The sequence below is a fragment of the Eubalaena glacialis genome, chromosome 14 (assembly GCF_028564815.1).
Source record: "Eubalaena glacialis isolate mEubGla1 chromosome 14, mEubGla1.1.hap2.+ XY, whole genome shotgun sequence".
Lineage (NCBI taxonomy): Eukaryota > Metazoa > Chordata > Mammalia > Artiodactyla > Balaenidae > Eubalaena > Eubalaena glacialis.
Genome location: NC_083729.1, coordinates 11366875 through 11386263, shown reverse-complemented (window position 1 = coordinate 11386263; position 19389 = coordinate 11366875). Strand labels below are relative to the sequence as shown.

Below are 19389 nucleotides of genomic sequence, written 5' to 3'. Positions count from 1 at the left end.
GGAGCAAATATTTGTATTTTAAAGTGATTATTTTCACTGCTTGGTGAAAGTAACAGTGATGATTCTTTGGACTCCTCTGAGGGTGATTTTTGTCATTACTTTTAGCTCATGGAAATTAACTATTTCTTTTCTCTTTTGCCTGCTGAAAGCTTTGTATTCAGTGATATATGTTCAAGAAATGCTAGTGACCATCTTGTGAGTTGTATCTGTGAAATAATATAACTATTTAAAAAATAAACCTACTGGAACTTGCGTATTCAGGTGGAGATTCTCTCTCTCAGAGGTATCTTCTGGGAACTATGCGTTTGTTCCAACCGTGCTGTCATGGCTCTTTTTTGTTGTTTTTGTTTTTTGTTGGGTTGTTTTTCTTTTGGAATTTCCTTCAGGGTTTGTAGCATATGCTTAGGAATATCTTCAGTGGTAGCATATTTTTTTCATCCCTTGAGGGTGCTTTGGTTTTTGGAAATAGCCAAATGCACATTAAATGGAGTGAAAGATTAAGTTGATGACAGGATTTAAAAAAAAAAAAAAAAATAGTCTGACTGGAAGATAGTCAGTCATGGGACTGATTTTCCCAGGCAGGCCTCAGACTGGCCCTAACCACAGCTCTGAGAGGGAGAGGGGTGGTCCTCTGCTAGCTGGAGCCTCAGGCACTCACTTTGAAATAAGGGCTCCTGAGCTCCAAAGAGACAGGGCTGTTTTTTGATGAGTGGGTTTAGATATACTTGTTTGAAAATTGGCCTCTTTTGTGCATAAGGAAGGGAAGTGTCTGAAGAAAATAAAAACGGGGGTGAAAAAAACTAAATAAGGTTGCAGTTGTAGGTCACCTTATAAAAAAAGCAAAAAAGAAAGAAAATTAATAGAGAAGAATTATTAGTATGTGAAACTATTGGATTTTGTTTTTTTCTCCAAATTAAAGGTCCCCTGGACAGCTGGGCAGGTATTAAATGGTAAAGTACATAAGGCAGACATAAGCCAAAATGGCAGCCCTGGGGTTGTGTGTGTGTTTCTATGTGTGTTTGTATGGTGTGCAATTTCTAGACTCTAAGTAAATCTTTCTCAGAAGTACAGGATTTTCAGCAGACTAAGCTTACATGCATGCTTCTTCTTCCTTCATCTTCTGTTGTCCAAAATGTATAACTTAACTCCTTCATCCTTCAGTTTTGATAGTGTTCTAGAATACATTTGGTGATTTTATAACGCTTCTTTGCTCTCATACTTGTTTCTATAAAATTTGATTTGGGCCCTTTGCATTGTATTTTTAAATTATTTATTTGAAGACTTTTTCTGGTCTTAGTGTGTTCACTCTGAAAGGGCAGGAACTCTGATTCTTATTTTAGAGCAATATCGGGTTCAGAGAAAGTTCTCATTGATACTGAGTGAAGGGCTGAATTTGGAAACGGGCCTTGAAATGAGCAGTTTTTGATCAGAAAACATCTCTAAAACAGTACAGTTCCTTGGGAGGCCTGAGGCTGACTGGTGGTCCAACTTGGTTTATGAGATTTGGAGAACACAGAGGAAATGAGTATCTAGAGAACTCTTTGCAGAGGCACAGTGGAGAAAGCTCAGTTTCTTCCCCCATAAATCATGTGCAGGACGTGCTGAGTTTTAGGTCAGCCTCTGACGCTTCAGCCGCTTACACCTGGCTCCTCACCGCACACCCACCCCCCTGCTCAGATGGTCAGCCAAGCTCAGATTATACGAGTGGCTTTAAATTTTACTTCAAATAAGACACAATTAGGAAGGTAAATCTTCTGGGAAAAAATTATATGGTGTATTGACAAAGTGAAATATTTACTTTGAATTATTTAAATACTGTTTACCTTCATTAGTGAAGGTTAGGAGAGTCCGTTCTTTAAAAATAAAAGATTTACATTGTGATTACAGTGACTACCTGGTATTTGTCACTTACGACCCTAAATGGAATACCTCCTTATTAATATAAAATGGATATAAACACAGATGTTATTAGCAGTGTTCTCTCCTTCATTAAAGCCATGACATTGATAGGTCGTTGCTTATATAAAAATTTTTGTGGAAAAATTGTAGATGGTTGGGATATTTTAAGGTGTTCTATAATCAAAGCAAGAGACTGGTTCTCTTTTTGTGGAGTGTGGTGAAAAGGAAGAACAAAACCATGTATCATAATTGTAGTAATCAAAAGATTTATCCTAAATCTGCACTCACAAAAAGCTGTGTTGCTCTCATCGTTAATGCTCAGATGGTCATTTTCTACAGTAGCTGTCATTGATATCCAGAATTTTACAGCTTGGTCTGGGTCTTGAAAACCAAAAGATTAGCTGGCAGAAACCATCCTCACTGATCTATTTGCACTTAGACTTTGTAGCTGCACTAATAGGGTTTTCTCTTGTGTAAGTAACAGCATAATTTGAGTTAAGGCAAGGTTATCATTTAACATAGTTTCATATAGTCTGTTATTTCTATGGTGCTGAATAGCCTTTCATAAAGGATCTTAAAGAGTTCTCTGAAATGAATTACTGTTGAAATCATAAAGGACTAAAGTCATGACACTTAGTAACTATGAATGTCACATGGATCCTCTAATAAAATAATGCAATATATATGTATTTTTTCTACATTCAGTTCTCTTGCAACTGGCAAGCGATGCTTTACCAAATGATATGACCTTGGCTCTTGCTTATCTCCTTGCCTTACCACAGGTAAGTTTACCCTTACCAAGAAAGAAGGACTTAAAGATGAATAAACTAAAAGTCTTTACTGGGGATTTTCACCAGTAAATTGTTTATCATATGTTTCACTTCCTCCTTGTTGTTCTTGCAAGATGGAAGGGCTGTGGTCAGTACCCAGAAAGTAAATTCTGCAACGTTAGCTGAAATGTTGATTTTAAAATCACTTTCATGTGCATAGGATCTGCCGTTATAATGTCTTCTGAATTTTAATGTAGTCACATTAAGATGAGCTTGAGCTTGAGTTGATATGATAGAAGCTTTGAACCAAAATTCTACAGTAAGGACTAGAAATGTAATGGTTTATGATGGTTGTGCTAATTTCCTTTCAGCTGAGCTCTTTCTCTTGTGCTCCCTTCTAGGTGTTAGACGCCAACAGGTGCTTTGAAAAGCAGTCCCACTCTGCTCTCTCTCTCCAGCTGGCAGCCTATTACTATAGCCTACAGATCTACACCCGGTTGGCTCCATGTTTCAGGGACAAGTGCCATCCTCTTTACAGGGTGAGTCCTCGTGGTTTCCACTTTGTTAATGAGCAGGGTTAAGCTTTTCTAAAGTAGTTCAAACACGTTTACCTCTTTGGAGGGACTGATGCGCTTTGTATTCAGAGTGCTTTGTATTCCCAGTGGCTGACAGCCTTTGCCTTTTCTGTGTTAGACGTAGTTGCTTTTCCAGGAATTAATGAGAAGTAGAGTTTCTAATATTTATTGTGAATGCTGATTCATCCCCTAACTCTTCTGTCATTTATTTTATTTTACAGCATTCTTAGGAAAGGCTAAAGGAGAGGAGAAATGGAGAGTTGGCTTTTTAACTCACTTCTCAAGAGGAAGATGGCTCTGTCTAATTTAGGACAGTAGGCAATGTAGTTCTTTGAACAGTGCTGCACTTTTATTTATTTTTAAGCCAGAGAGATATGAGAGTAGTAATTATGCAGATGAAATGTTGAGACACACTATGCCTACTTGCCACCAAGCTTCTGACACTTTTATTTAACTTTATTGTTAATTTCTGAGTGAGAGCACCTAAGCGTGGCCTCAAGTTACATGTGCCTTCTTTTTTTAAAAATAATAATTTATTTATTTATTTATTTTTGGCTGTGTTGGGTCTTCGTTTCTGTGCGAGGGCTTTCTCCAGTTGCGGCAAGCGGGGGCCACTCTTCATCGCGGTGCGCGGGCCTCTCACTATCATGGCCTCTCTTGTTGCGGAGCACAGGCTCCAGACGCACAGGCTCAGTAGTTGTGGCTCACAGGCCTAGTTGCTCCGTGGCATGTGGCATCTTCCCAGACCAGGACTCGAACCCGTGTCCCCTGCATTGGCAGGCAGATTCTCAACCACTGCGCCACCAGGGAAGCCCTACATGTGCCTTCTTTTGTGGACACGGAAGTGTTCCAGATGCCACCGGAAAATGGAAGCCCTCTAGGTTTACTTGTATACACCACCTTTAATCATCAGCGTTTGGAAATTATTTCCTTTTTATACTGGACATTTAAAGAGAATTACCACTTTAAGAGTAGGTAAGCAAATAGATCAGACTTTCAAATCCACTCTGTGTACAAATCCAAGGTTCAGTTTTTACTGAGGCAGGTTTCTTCCTCCCCGACCCAAAGTAGACTATAAAGAAATAATTTCACATGAGTATCAAAGTTCTAGCTGCCTCCGCCATCCAAAACATATCTAAGAACCTATAAGTATGTGAAAACATTCCATTCGTGGCAAACTCTGTGGCTCTCATTCATCAGTTTTTATTTAAAAAGAGGAAGGTGGGTGGGGGAACCCTCTGCCATGCAGGTTACTCTCCCAAGGGCATCATCATTGTCAGTGGGTATTGTTCTCAGGAATAGGTATATTAGAATGAAACTGGCCAAGAAAAGGACTGTTTCTTTTTTTTTTTTTTAGCCAGTTGATATATTACTTTATTTTGGAAATTTTGAATTTATTTTTTTGTTTTAGATAGCTACTGCTGCTTTGTACAGTATTTTATCCTATACTCTAGTAATTTTCCTTTGTTTTGCTTTTATATCACAGCGATGTTTTTATGTGAAATAAGGAATTGACCTACTGTGTTATAAATTGAGGGAAAGAAGTGATTATATAGGTGGAAGTGTGGCAGGTTTATTTCTGGAACAGTGTACTTACTTAATGTTTTTCTTATTCCATTCAATTGGATGGCTGGCAAAGAGTATTCATGGCGTTTTCTGGTGTCTGCTTTTAAATGTCCTTATCTTTTCAGTAGTACATACACAAGTGCTGGATAATTGTCTCAGGACTCCCACGTAGTATGTACTATTTCCATGTGTGTAATCTGTATTAAGGTCACACTGCGTGCCCAACACTGTGTTCCACCTTTCATGAATACAGAGGATTGAAAGGCCACTCGGTCAGCTGGTCTAGCCCTAAACCCCGCCCCGAGCACCTTATGTGTGCCGTGGCCTCTGAGCGAGTCTTAAGATGAGAAGGTGATTATGGCTGTCTGACCTCAGCGAACTCACCACTTACCGTAAATCCATGTGAGACAGTTACGTAAAAGTGGATTAGAGGAGCTGCAGGTGAGAGGACTGGGACCTCTCGCCACACAGACCACACGTTCAGGCTGTGACAGAAGCCAAAGAGCTGGCTGCAGAGCCGCATTTTGGCCTGATCTTCGGTTTCATTACCTAAAAACTTAAAGTAGTCCTCTTGAAGGAAAATTCTAGTACAGTCTGTATTTTTCCTGTTTTCCCCGATAGTAAATTACTTTGAACCGAAAATTAAAAGTCCCAAATCCTGTACTGTCTTTGAGAGAGGTGAGGTAGGAGAAAACCATTAAATTCCATCCCAGCTTTTCTATCTGGCAGTCACTGTTTCCTACTTCAGATACTGAAGTCACTCTGTAATAAACCCCACTTAAGATTTCTGTGACTAAAGCGTGCAGAGAGAGAAAGTAGAACATTGACAGATGAGGGTTAGAAGTAAAGGTGTGTCCATCTTGGTTTCTTCTGTATTCCCAACGGAAAGTATGAGTGTTTTATTTTCAGGTCTTATATTTTGCACATCCTTTCATCGATCCAGCATTTATTGACTGCCTGCTGTGAAGGACATAGAGCCTGGTGTTATAGTGTGAAGAATAATGAAACCTGATTCCTGCCCTTTTCTACCCTTTACACCAATTTCTGTTTCTTCCTTTCATCTTATGTCAACCCACCATCACTGCCCTTTAGCTCTTGGTCTTGTTCCTGTCACCGTTTTCCTGTCAAACTGTTCTTTCCTTTGAAGATGTCCCTTGGAGGTCTCCTGCCTCACCCTAGGCCTTGGCCTCGGATTCCTGGTTGTTGGAATACTCACACACCCTGTGACGTGGTTCCTGACACCTGTAGCCGTTCCCTTTGGGCCCAATAGTGTAAGGCAGCTGCTGGTCAGGGCCATTGCTTCGGGAAGCAGCATTAAAGCCTAGTGCAAATAGAAGCCAGCGAGGTTCATGTGGCCCAGTGGTGATGCCTCAACACATGATTTCTAATGTCTCAGCTGCTCCAAACAGAAACAGATGTGCCCTCTGATAGCATTAAGATGGCACACGGCTAGGTCACAAGCCAGCTAATTCTCCAGAGACTTCTTGGCAACTCTGTGGAAAGCATTTGGTTGTTAGTCTGAAAGGTGAGATGAAGAGTGAAAAATGCAATCAAACGTCATTGTCTCTTCCTTTTTGTTGCTTTTGCATCTTTTTCCAAGCATCTGTCAGAGAAGTCTTTCCAAAATGGAGGTCTGGTCATCCTCCCTTGCGTCTGCAATCCTTCAGTGATTTCCTGTTGCCCTAGCAAGGTGGTCTGGCCTCTGTCTGTTTCTGCAACTTCATGTTCCTTCACTCCAGCCATACCAAGCTGCTTAAATTTCTCAACCAGACTGTGTGTTCTCTGTTCTTTGCATTCGGTATGTTGTACTCTTTTGCCTATGATGTTTCCCCAGCATTTCTTTGCTTAGCACTTGGTTCAGGTCTTACCTCACCAAGGCATGGTTCCTACCACTTGCCACCATTCTGTCGTGCTCCCAAGCTGTGTTGGATGCTCCTCTATGCACGTTTGTACTGCCCTTTACTTACCTCATAACGTTTATACTCTATTACTTTGAATTTATCTACTTTCATCTCACTAGAAAATGAGCTGTTCGAGACCAGTGTCTGTGTTGTATTTACTGTTTTCCTCATTGCTTAGAGCAGGACCTGAAATATCAAGGGTAGTAAACAAATGTTCCCTGGGTGGATTACTGAAAATTAATAATTCTTCAGTACATATGAAATAATTGAATTATGTGTGTGTTTATCAAATGTTTGTCAGATGACTACTTATGCCAGGGAGTATTCTAGATCCTGGGGAGACAGTCGTGAGCAAAGTATATGTAAAAACCGTTGCACTTTTCAGATTTACATTCCATTGAGGAAGGGGCACCATAAACAAAATAAGTAAATAAAATGTATACTTTATTAGATTATGATAAGAGCTTTGAAAACAAAGAAGAAAGTTAAGGACTGTGTGTGTAGAATACAATTTAAACAGGCTCAGGAAAGACCTCAATTGAGAAGGTGACTTTTGAGTAACGAAAAGGACGAGCATAGCACCAGAAAGATGGAGGGGAAGAACGTTCCAGATGGAGGGGTGGAATCTGTAACAGAGGAATTGAGGTATCCCTGTCCCATCATATGTACTGTGGTGTTTTTTCACAAAATATTTAAGAAAGTATTAAAATGTCACGCTATAAAATTCAAGGCTCGGAAGTGTTGCCTGACTGCAGAGGAAAAGCATAGAAATAGAGTCTGTGACCAGACTTCATTGTGACCGGGTGGGGTCTCTTCTCTCTGGCTGGGAAGGTGTCAGGAGGGGTGTGACAGTGGCAGGCTGCGTGGGGGCTTGTGAACGGGAGTTGTCAGGGGACAGTAGGAAGGTCAGACTAACCCTGGGAAGGCATTGGCTGTCTTAGTACCTTTCACATTCCTTCTGCCGCTTGATCCGCCGAGCAGCCTCATGTTGCAGAAAGTAAGACACAGAGAAATGCGGTTGCTTGCTCAGGGCTGCTCTGGGAGAAGGTGACAGCTGTCACTTAGAGCTGATCCCAGTCTTTACCTGCCTTTTACTTGGATGTGCTGCCGCCCTAGCTTTGTTTCGGAAGCAGCGTGTCACTGTGTTTCGGACCTGAGTGATCTCTGGCTCACCGTTCCTAACGGGTCATTCCCAGGAGGATGTTTTCACGTGCTCTGCCGTGGCTACCGGCTAAAATCGCTACTCCTGTGTGTGGCAGGGAAGCCCCTCGGAGAACTGGCGGCTGTTCCTCACCCGGCCGGCCGTGACCCTGACACTAGCTCATTTGAAGTCTACGCTCCAGCTGTTCAGAATGTATATTCCTCTTAATTTAACATCCATTCCCACACCTCTGTGCCTGTGCAGATGTAATTCTCCTGCCTGAAATACCTCCTTCTTCTTCCCACTATCAATAGGTAAGTCTGAGCTCAAAAGAGCCTCCTGTGTGAAGCCTTCTCTGCTGCCTCAGCAGATACCGGCCTGAAATAATTTTTTTTTCATTTATATCTTACCTTTATAATTATTGTAAATGCATCTGTTTTTAAAGTTGTAGTATAGTTAATTTCCGTCTCTCACGGCTCTCCTCCAGACACCCACTGGAGTGGTTCTTTTAGGCTATGGTAGCTGATGCACGTCTGTCTTCTCACCACGTGGTGATCTTGTCGAGGGCAGGAATCCCATCTTCGCTGAACCCCCAGGACTTCACCCACTGCAGTTACTCAGTGACTGTTTATTGGCATGTGAATAAGTTGAGGAATCATTCTAGCTGCTGTGGTTCGGACAACCTTCAGTTTTACAGTTTCGAGTCCTGACCCCTCACGGATGGGCACGTTAGCTGGATGTTTTAAGTATGTTTGCGTTGTCCATTGACTACCTAATGACTCATTATTTGAGTCTTTTCAGCATCTCCCCCTGTATAAAACGGCACTGCTGGGTTTGGAATTAGATATGACAAACTCCTGATGAATCATCCTGGAAACTGAAATCAAAGTGGTTTCAATTTGTTGTCCACACATAATAACACTCTGTGAAGCTTAGCTTCCACTTGATTGTCAGTTCAGCTTGTTTCTATTTTCACATTTTCTCTTTCCACCCCCTGTAGTTCTGAGCTGCTAGAATGATGACTTAGGTAGATTACTAGGTTTGAATAAAAGTACTGATATAATTTGTGGTTTTATTTCTGATAAAAAACATGTGCATCTTGACAGGAAGCACATCCCAAGTCAGCCATACCCGGCAGCAAACCTGGATGAGCTTTGGAGCAGCCCACTGGGCATTCATGTTTCTTTTTAGAGACCTATAATGATGATTGGCAAATGGTCACTTGCAGAGAATTTTCTCTTCTAGTATTTGTCCTAATTAACTTTTTATGTTAATGCACACATGACCAAAAAACCTCAAATGATGAAAATAGGATAAAACAAAAAGTACTTCCCGTTTGTCTACTTCCAGAAATAGTTTATGGATATGCATATTTATATAATAACTTTTTATGCAAATATGAGTAAACTATACACATTTTTCTGTACCTTGATTTTTTTCATTTATATCTTACCTTTGTAATTATTGTAAATGCATCTTTTTTTAAAAATTGAAGTATAGTTAATTTACAATGCTGTGTTAGTTTCTGGTGTACACACGTGATTCAGTTATACATACATACACACACATACATAAATATTCTTGTTCATATTCTTTTCCATCATAGGTTATTACAAGATACTGAATATAGTTCCCTGTGCTATACAGTAGGACCTTGTTGTTTATCTATTTTATATATAGTAGTTTGTTTCTGCTAATCCCAAACTCCTAATTTATCCATCCCCATGTAAATGCATCTTGAAGTGTGATTTCTCTTTCATTCTTTTTAAAAAGTTTCAGAAAATAAGATCAGTTAAAAATGGAAACGTGTCTTTTAGTTTTATATGCTAGAGAAGCAAACCCAGCAGGGGATGAAATTCAAAACTTTATGGTAAACTATTTCTAAAATGTGTTTTCTTAAGCTACTAATTGAATATACCAAGTAGAAAATTATCTCAAGCAAATAACAACCCTAGAGGGGAAACATACCACCTGTTCAAAACTTTCCAAACAATATTACCAAGAAATGGAGACTATTAAGCCTGAATGGATTTATTACCTCTTCTAGTAAGTAGTAGATGAAGTCATCCAGCATTTTGGTGTCGTAAATATTTATGTACATTTTGTTTTTACAGGGACTTGACCATATTCTTTAAAGAAATCGTCTTTTTTTTTCACCCCGTAGAAGAACTGCAGTGCCAAATTTGGGGGAAAAATTAGAGTAATTTAACTCTCTACACTTTTTAAATTTTTGATGCCTTTTTATGTTTTCAGTTTTTGCAGTATCTTTTTGATACCAAATATGGGAGATTCTGAAGCTACGCATAACGTCCTTCAAAAGTTTCTTAGAGGCCAGGAGCTTTCATACCCGTGGATCATATCATTGAAATTAGGTGGGAAAGAGAGGGAGAGAGGTTTGAATATACTCTGCACACAGAAATTAGTGACTTCAGGTGTGAGTCTGGATGTGGAGCATTGGGGGAGCCCCGCTGGCAGGATAGGGAAGAAGGGCCTGATGGAGTGGGGTGCCCACGAGGCCAGAGGCCAGGGGGCTGGGCTCACGTCCTCGCTGCAGGACCCCGGCTCAGGATGCCTGACATGCAGGTTGGCATCTGTAAAACAGCAACAGCAGTCTGCTGTGCCCATCACTGGGTTGGTATGAGGGTCAAATGAAAATCAAGTGAAAGTGCTTTAGAAACTTTAATGCGGTACCCTTGTGCCGTGAATGAATGAATGTATGAAATGAAGTGTTGGGCTGAGTAGAGGATGCTTTTGGAATATTTTTAGAGAAATTGTGATCAGCTCAGGGGAAGAATTATTATTAAAATTTAAATCATACATTGGAAGTAATCATGACCAGGAAAGTTCGTGAGGGAAGGGGTAGAAACTAGTAGTGATGATGGTAAGACGAGAAATTTGCATGGAAAGCCGGAACTCACAACATGCCCATCCATCTACTCTCATTCAGTCTCTGTGAAGAGTCTATCAGAGAGAAATTGCCTCAGTTTTAATAATGGAAAACCTGAAGCTCAGGAAGGAGGAACCAGCAGTCCAGGTTCTTTGATGCCAATTCCTGTGTTTTTTCCTCATAGCTAATTTTCTTTGTTTTGGGAAGATTTTGAAAGAATTAGTGTTATGTTTTACCCAATAAATCAAAGTATTGAAAATATTCCTACACATTTAACAAATGTTTGATCCATAACCTTCAAGACCTATCATCAAGGAATTAATAGAATGCCCCTTTTCACCACCTTATTAGGATGGAAATTTAAAAGGAGGTATATTTATATCAAGAGGTTGAACAGAAAATGATATTCTAACGTCTTTCTGTTCTAAATCTCTCTCCGTTATTCTTAGAGAAGACAGAATGCTTGGAAACACAGCTCAAACCAGGATCTCCAGTTGAACACCTACCATCGTGTGTCCTCTGTGATCATTTGTATTTACACATGTGTGTATATGTGTAAAAGGGATGAGAGGGAGAATGTCTGTGTTAAAAAAATAGGTCAGTCCTGATGTAATATAGAATGACAGCATTAAGTCCATCATTGAAAGTTGATCATCTGTAAAAGGACTCAAATGCCAAATCTCATTTACATTTGGTGGAAGCTATGTGTACATTGATCTTATCAAGATGCTTATAATTTTAAGAGATACCCCTCCCTGCACAACAAATATAAACAGCTGGTTCTTGGGCGACATTATGCCTGGGAGTCATACCCTGCCCTGCCACCTACCCTGAATGGCCTTAGTCAAGCTACTCACCTCCTTACCCATCTTAAAGAGGATGGTACTAGTAGACTCTGGTGTCCCAAGATTGTTAGTATTAAATGAGATTCAGTTCATGTATATTTAGCACTATGTCTGTTCCATACCGAAGACTGAAATATTAGGTATTTGTTCTTAAATGTTTCTTAGAAAAGTGAACACATTTGATGCACAGAGAATGTGAAGTAAAAATTATTCAGAGGGGCTAGACAATTTCTACTTAGCAAAGGAGAAGGGATGAAAGTTGTTTAAACTGTGTAGGGGCCTACTGGCTATAATTTGTTGGTCTGAAATTGTATTTTTAACAAAGAAATCTGTTCTGATGTTTAGTGGAGGCATCAATGAGATGAGATGTAGAACTTCCCCAGTTCCACACCTGGAGGGATTTACAAGGTTTTATTTTATTTTCATGATTGAATTCTTATACATTCATAAGATTTTAGCCTTAGAAAGGTGATCATCTTGTGATACTCCTTTGTTCTACATCTGAAGAAACTGAGCCCCAGAAGAGTCAGGAGTGTCCATTGCTCCCTCTAAGGAGTTTCCAGCATTCTTGTTTGTGATTCTATAATGGTTCTTATATTCAGGTGCCTTCTGGGAGTTGTCTATGTGTACATCTTTCACAATCACTAGTTTTAGTTTCTTGGGAGTAAGCTCTGGGCCCAATTTGCTTTCATATAATAATAGAGAAAAAGACATTTTAAAATATTTTATTTGTGCCTCGCAACAAACCACGAGGATGGTGTGCTCGTTGGCTCTCTTATAGATGAGGAAACAGAGACATGATGTAACTTGCCCCAAATTGCATCTCTGCTAACTGAAGGATCTGGAATATAAACTAGTATTACTAACTTAAAAGCTACAACTGCTGTTCAGTGTGTCTCTGTTTTACTCCACACCTGATTTGTTCAAGAAACTCTAATGTGCTCTAGGAAAGACAAATCCACTAAGTACCCATGGTCTCTGCCTGCTGGAAGCTGTGTTTTAATATTTATAAGAGAAGGCAATGTAAAGTATGCAGTAGAGGTACAATTAAAGTGTAACTGGTGTATACCTTTGAGTAAATTCCATAATCCCTTTCATTTTTGGAGCACCTGCTAAAGGCCAGGTCTTGGTTTGTGTATTTTGTGTGTGTGTGTGTGTGTGTGTATATGGTCTCTTAGGCTTTGTGAAACCACGCAAGCTATATATGTTGCCATTTTATAGATGAGACAATCAAATTTGTAGTTGTTAAGTAACTTGCACAAGGTCATCCAGCTAGTAACTTCTCTGTGTCCACGCTTATTACACTCTGCCATGCCATTTTCTTCATTCGCAAAAGGAGAGAATAGGTATTTTTTGCCACATATGAAAATGAAGGTTGTATGTGGAGACTTGAAAGTCTCTATAAGATAAAGAAAAGCCAATGTAAATATTCGTATTAGCAATTATGCTCATTATTGCTATGTGCTACCATTTTGGAGCTTAACTCTCTACCTGGTCTGGGGATTTGTTTCATAAATGGTATTAGAATACAAAGAGAATAAAATGAGATCACATATATAGTCCACTCTCCCAGTACAGGGACCAAATCCTTGAGATGCCAGAAAGCAAAAAGTGAAAAAATGAATGTGGAGCAATAGCTGTGAGAAACCCTTGGGCGAGGGGAGGTGGTCGATTGCACGAGTTGGGGTGGGAGTCACACTCAGAGATGGATGACCTGATTGTAGCCTCTCCTGCAAAGCGCCCTGGGCAACTGGAGGCTGAGGACTTTCGCCTGAAACCACAGGGCCAGAGTGTATATGGAAAGAAGCCTTCCTCACAGTTTTGATGAACGTGGGTTTGCTGGTGGAGTGCGACACCGGCACAAAGAGCTCCCTGAAAGAACACCTGCAGAAGAGCTCTCCTGCTGCCCTGAAACCCTGGTCATTGGCTATTTGCTCCTGCTCGCTCTCTTCCTAGGCAGGAAAGTGCGAACTGGATGAGGTGTGAGAAGAGCAGGCAACAGCAGAGCGCACCAGGGTGCAGAGCCGGTGTAGACGGGCTGGCTGGTCCCCAGCAGCATCCCTCTACCAGACAGCTTCAGAGGGGGCTTTGCCCCGGTGGGCAGTTCAGGGTGGTGCCTCAGGGCTTCAGTCCGTAAGTAGGAGGGGGTTGGGTTAAATGACAGCCATAGAGGCACTGAGGGCTGAGGCATGGGGTCTCCATCGCCTTTATCCATTGCCAGAAGTACCAGCTGTATGCAGCTTATTCCGAAATCACTTCTAATTGCAGTTAGATCAGCTTTATTCACTCCATCTTCCCATCAGGTCTTAGCCATCCAGGCTTAGCACATACTCTCCCCTTTACCAGAATTTGTCTCCCTATTTTTTTGCTGGCCTTTTTACTTCTGATATCTGAGCAGTTAGCCTAGAAATTAACTCTTCCAAGAAGACCTCCTTGATACGTGCCCAAGTCCCACTCCTCTGCATTCCCATAGCACCCTGTGCTTACTTGTATCACACCATTTTATAATTGTTTGCTTGATTGTCTCTCCTCATAGACTGAATTCTTGGAGGAAAGGGTCACATCTTAGTACATCACCTGGTACATAGTAGGTGCACAAAAAATACTTGTTGAATGAATGACAGATGGTCTTATAGCTGCTTACTTCGGAGCATTAGTTTTCAAACCCACGTCTTTTGACTTGAGACACATATCTGTGGTCTTTGAGAGCAAGACTCAGTGTCTGCCTAGGGGTAGGGGAAAAATTGAGTAAGGTTGACTTTTTCTTAAATCCACCTGCTGGAATCCAAGAAGATTTCTTTAATTGGTTTTTATCGGTACTCCCAGATTGTTCCTTAATAGGATCAAGAGAGAATGTCAGGCTAGGTTAGGTAATATGGACTCGACATTGACAAATCTCATGTGTAGCTCAGAATAATGGCTTACACGTTAGAAATCCTGATGGCTTACGGTAATTAGATGTGTTTCTGAGAACCAGAGGTAGATTCTGGAGTTTTCTTCCTAATTTGCTGGTATTAAATATGCTCCATATTTTCCCAGAAATTAGGAGGGATTGAGTTCATGTTGTTCACATATTAGGTAACTCCAGAATCATGGCTGCATTGCTGTTGCTTTGTTGACACCCGGACCAACTTTAATATAAATAAATGTGGTTGGTTAACCACTTATTTTCCTTTCCTGTCAGCTGTTCAGTTCTGGGTTTTGTTCTGTTGGAATAATTGTATTGTTGTTAAAGAAGCTGCTAGAATTAAGGAACAGTATCCCATTGAGCCCCAAATTGAGCAGAGTGAAAATTGGTTGCATACTTTCTTATGAAACTAGAAAAATTTATGATTTCAGGAACAGGGATGGGGTTTTTTCCCCTCACTTATCCCTGGAGAAAACATTCTTCTACTTAGCTATTTAGGCATTTCTCGTGGAATCATTGAACTGCAGCTCTTTGTTATTGAGAACACTTAGATGGTCCAAAGAAAATTTATGTAGGGGCAATGATGATAAAAATTACTTCCAGGGTGAATTATTATAAATGATCAGATAATTGGGGAAGAGATCTGGTATAGGATGATGGTAGTTGGAAAAGCAAGCATACATTATTCTTTAAGTGGGTGGAGATTTTTAAGGTGGAAGAGCAGAGCGGGAGTCCAGAAACCCGCTCCTAGAGTCAGTTCTGTGTTTCGTCTTTGTGGTCTGCAAAATGTACCGCCTCTGCAATTGACTCCTTAGGGTGGTTGTCAGCCTTGATTAAATGGCAGCAGTGTGAAGGGTCAAACAGGTGCCCGGCAGACATGATCTTCTTCCCACTGTTACTCTTTTTTTTTTTTTTTTAAATTAGTCTTTTTGTTACTCATAGGCCGATCCCAAAGAGCTAATCAAGATGGTCACCAGGCATGTGACTCGATATGGGCAGGAAACCTGGCCCGAGGAGCTCGCTGCACTGACCAAGCAGTTACAGTACTACAACGAACGCCTCCTGGACTTCACTCAGGCTCAGATCCTCCAGGGCCTGCGGAAGGGTGTGGATGTGCAGCGGTTTACTGCAGACGACCAGTACAAACGGGAAACCATCCTCGGTCTGGCAGAGTAAGGAGTACCTTCGTCTCATAAAGGGATGGATTTAAAACGTACAAGAACAAGTTGAGTTATCAGGACTATTAATCCCCGTCCTCTGAAGACTCACATTCATGGTTGCTATAAACAGGGCTTTCCCCTCTTCTTCCTGTCCTGTGAGGGACGTGTGTGTCTTCCCAAATGGATTAGTCATGCAGACAGTATTTTGAGCCTGCAGATTTAAGTAGTTAAGGATGGGAATTATTAAAAAAGCTTCCCATGATTTTGATAATCCAATACCAGTACCATGTTAGAGGTGATAGAGTGTGATCAGGGGTGAAAAGTGTCAAGCTTACTCTAGAAATTTAAAAACAAGATTCCCTTTTATTCCTGGCTAGAATCTCACTTTGCTACTACATGGCCGTTTAATTTCCTCAGTATGTTAAAAGTTAGGTACCGTTGACTTGATACAAGAGGAGGACTGAGTGTATGGGCCCAGGACACCTTTATCTGTCCTGGGTTTCTAGAGAAAGAAGAGCTAACCACTGAGCACTTTCTCTTGTTCGAGGCCTGTAGCAGCTGCCATTTTTTCCTTTGTCCCTTACCGCTCTCGAGAGAAAAGCAAGCCCTTGTGTGAGATGGCAGTACGGTTGGGAAGGTCCCTTTCTAGGTATGGAATTCCCCTTGGTTTTAATACTCATCTTTTTTTTTGTTTTAGATCAGATGAGTTCAGATAAAATGAGAATTACATGTCAAATGGTGGGAAAGTGAAAAAAAAATTTTTTTTAAAGTGTGTTCACCCACAATGGTTATTAAGTTAGAGGTATGTTTTGTTTTTAACACCCCAGTTTGTGGGGTGCTTATCATGGGCCAGGAACTGTGTTAGGTGCTCTGTAAACTTTATTTTATAAACATCTTTTAATCCTTAAAGTTAACCCTATGACATAAAATGTTGTTATCCCCATCTTATAGCTAAAGAACGTGAGGCTTATTGATATAAAGTAAGTGGCCCAAGTTTACATAGGTGGTAAAGATCACAACTGTGACTTTAACACACAGTCACACAACTGTGACTTTGATCTGCCACATGCCAGAGGCATCACATCTTCAACACCATGTGCCCTCGCCGCACTGCGTGATTGAATTCTCAAGGAAGCATTGGTATGCAGTTCAGTCTAGGCTTCCAGCCCTTGAAATGAGGTTACATTGTGCTTACGTTTGACGATTATTTCTCTCTCCTGATAAGTTACCGTAAAATAACAAAGATAGGCTTGGTTATGGTAGTGGTATATGCTATTTTTCATCATTATTCTTAAATCTTAAAGAAAGTGGCAAAGTAACCTTGGTACTCTGTAATAGTTTTATATTAGCCTGGGCTTCTTTCCTACTAGAAGACACCCCAGATTCTCTAGAGTGAGGCGGGGAACAGAGAGATCAAAGCGAGAGAGTAGGAACAACCTATAGCAGAATTAAGTTAAGAAGAGAAATATAGAATTTTTTTTTTCTCTTCCCCTCTGTTCTCCTGGAGGTTCATAATTCCATAGGGTCATTTAATGTCCCATTTGAAAGTGACCAAAGAGATAATTTAATCCAACCTCCTTACTTTTGGAAGAGGAATCTGAGAACCACAGAGCTTTAAAGCATTGTTCAAGGTCACACAGCCAGGAGTTGAGCCTGGGCTTCCTACTTCCACGTCCAGTGGGCTTTTTCTTTGGGCATTTGGTAATCCTTGGTGCCATGCTCATGGTTTCTTAGAAGAGAGGTTACTATGCAGAATAAAAGTTGTTAAGGCATGCCTTACATCATCAGTTACATTTTGCTTGGTCTTTTTGTCTTTTCTTTTTAAGTATCCAGCTGGCATATGCTATTTGAAGTATGTCCTAGAGGACAAATATACGCTTTTGATAAATATATAATAGAATCTTCTCCACAATCTGTTGGTTAGAAAAATATACAGCACTCTTTAGATGGCTTGTTTAAAATGTCTCAAAGTGTCTATGGGTTTTCTGAGTTAGCAGTTCTGACTTGGAGATGGCATTTTAGCATCTCACATACAAGAATCCTCGAAGGGCCTGCTCCCTTCTGTTTTGCAGCTCCACCTTCAAATGTGACTATTCTTTATTTTCTTCCTAATTGTATGTCCACTTTATTGGCAGTTGTTTTCTGTGAGTGCATTATAGTTGTCCTTGGTTGTCTGTGTATCTTAGTTATTACATTCTCAGTGGTTAGGGTGACTTTGAGGAGAACAGAGTATAGTTTGGTTAGTTCCCACTTTTATCAGATAATAAAGATGTGAATACTTAATGAGCATGTACCTGGTGTCAGGCACTGTGCCAGACTCCCACAATAGGAAGAGTGAGCTGCTAATGGTCCCTGTTCTCCAGGAATTCTCATCTGTCATGTGGATATTGGTATTCAATAAGTACTTTAAGAAAAAATTTTTTAAAAATTAATTTATTTATTTTTGGCTGCGGTGGGTCTTCGTTGCTGCGTGTGGGCTTTCTCTAGTTGTGGCGAGCGGGGGCTACTCTTCGTTGCAGTGCGAGGGCTTCTCATTGCGGTGGCTTCTCTTGTTGCAGAGCACAGGCTCTAGGCATGCGGGCTTCAGTAGTTGTGGCTCGCAGGCTCTAGAGCACAGGCTTAGTAGTTGTGGCACATGGGCTTAGTTGCTCCACGGCATGTGGGATCTTCCTGGACCAGGGCTCAGAACCTGTGTCGCCTGCATTAGCAGGTGGATTGTTAACCACTGCCCCACCAGGGAAGCCCAAGAAATAATTTTTGACAGTTACCTAATAATCCAGGCATTGACAGACTTAACCCAGTCCTTGGCCTCTTTTTTATAGTCTATGAGCATAGAATGGTTTTTACATTTTTAAAGCTTTGTGGAAAGACAAGAATAAAAAGCAGTAGAAAGAAGAATATGCTACAGAGACTGTATGGTGGTAAAGCCTAAAAGATTTACTATCGAGCTCTGCGCAGAAAACATTTGCCAACTCCAGGCTGATCAAATGTATAAATGTCCTGGTTTCCTTAGCTGGGGTAAGTACAGTCTTAGCAGTATTACTTAATGATAACAGGTATTTCATTCCTGTTTCTGTAGTTTTGTCCACCATTCTTCCAACCAAGAATTCCATCCTTATATTTCCTCTACTTCTGGGAAATAGGAGTCTTGCAGTAGTCTTACCAAAATGGCCTTTATGTAGGTGCTCTGGACCAGAATTCCTTATATGCCTAGAGATTCTCCAATCTGATGATACCATTCCCTGGTTTAAACTTTCCACTGACTCTCCATTGCCTACAGGATAAGGTACAGGTCCTTCAGCTGGCCTGTATGGTCATGGTTGTGGCACCACCCCCCCTTCTGCTTCCTCTGTCAGAAGCCCATCTGTCTCTTCTCCCTCTTTACAGCCTCTACTTATTTAATCCTTGTTTACTCTCCGATCTTCAGCTCAGATTGGTCACTCTCTCGTCTCCATCCTCACAGTACTTTGTAGCGCTTCTTTTAGCACTCCCCCCATTCTGTTTGATTACTGGTTCACATTTCACATCCTCCATTAGGCTGTAAGTTCCTCAGGAAATATCTTATTTGTTTTTATGTCCTCAGCAGCTAGCACAATAGCTGGCCCAATGTAGAAAACAAAAATTTGTTGAGTGACTAACTGTGCTTTCTCAAATATCTATCTGTAGGGTAAGGATCCATTTCCTTTCCACTGCTTTTTGACTGTAGGCTCTGGTATCTAGATCAGAATTTTTTGATG

At 40.8% G+C, this 19389-nt stretch overlaps 1 protein-coding gene across 4 annotated transcripts in view; it reads left to right on the top strand.

The window, feature by feature from the left end:
- The window catches only part of NBAS (NBAS subunit of NRZ tethering complex), a 344585-nt gene that overhangs the window by 217162 nt on the left and 108034 nt on the right, over positions 1-19389 (top strand). For all 4 annotated transcript variants that reach the window (XM_061168818.1, XM_061168819.1, XM_061168817.1 and 1 more), the window contains 3 exons: positions 2605-2681; positions 3071-3208; positions 15435-15664. In XM_061168818.1, the coding sequence (XP_061024801.1) occupies positions 2605-2681; positions 3071-3208; positions 15435-15664 (445 nt within the window). The remainder of the gene's footprint in view (positions 1-2604; positions 2682-3070; positions 3209-15434; positions 15665-19389) is intronic.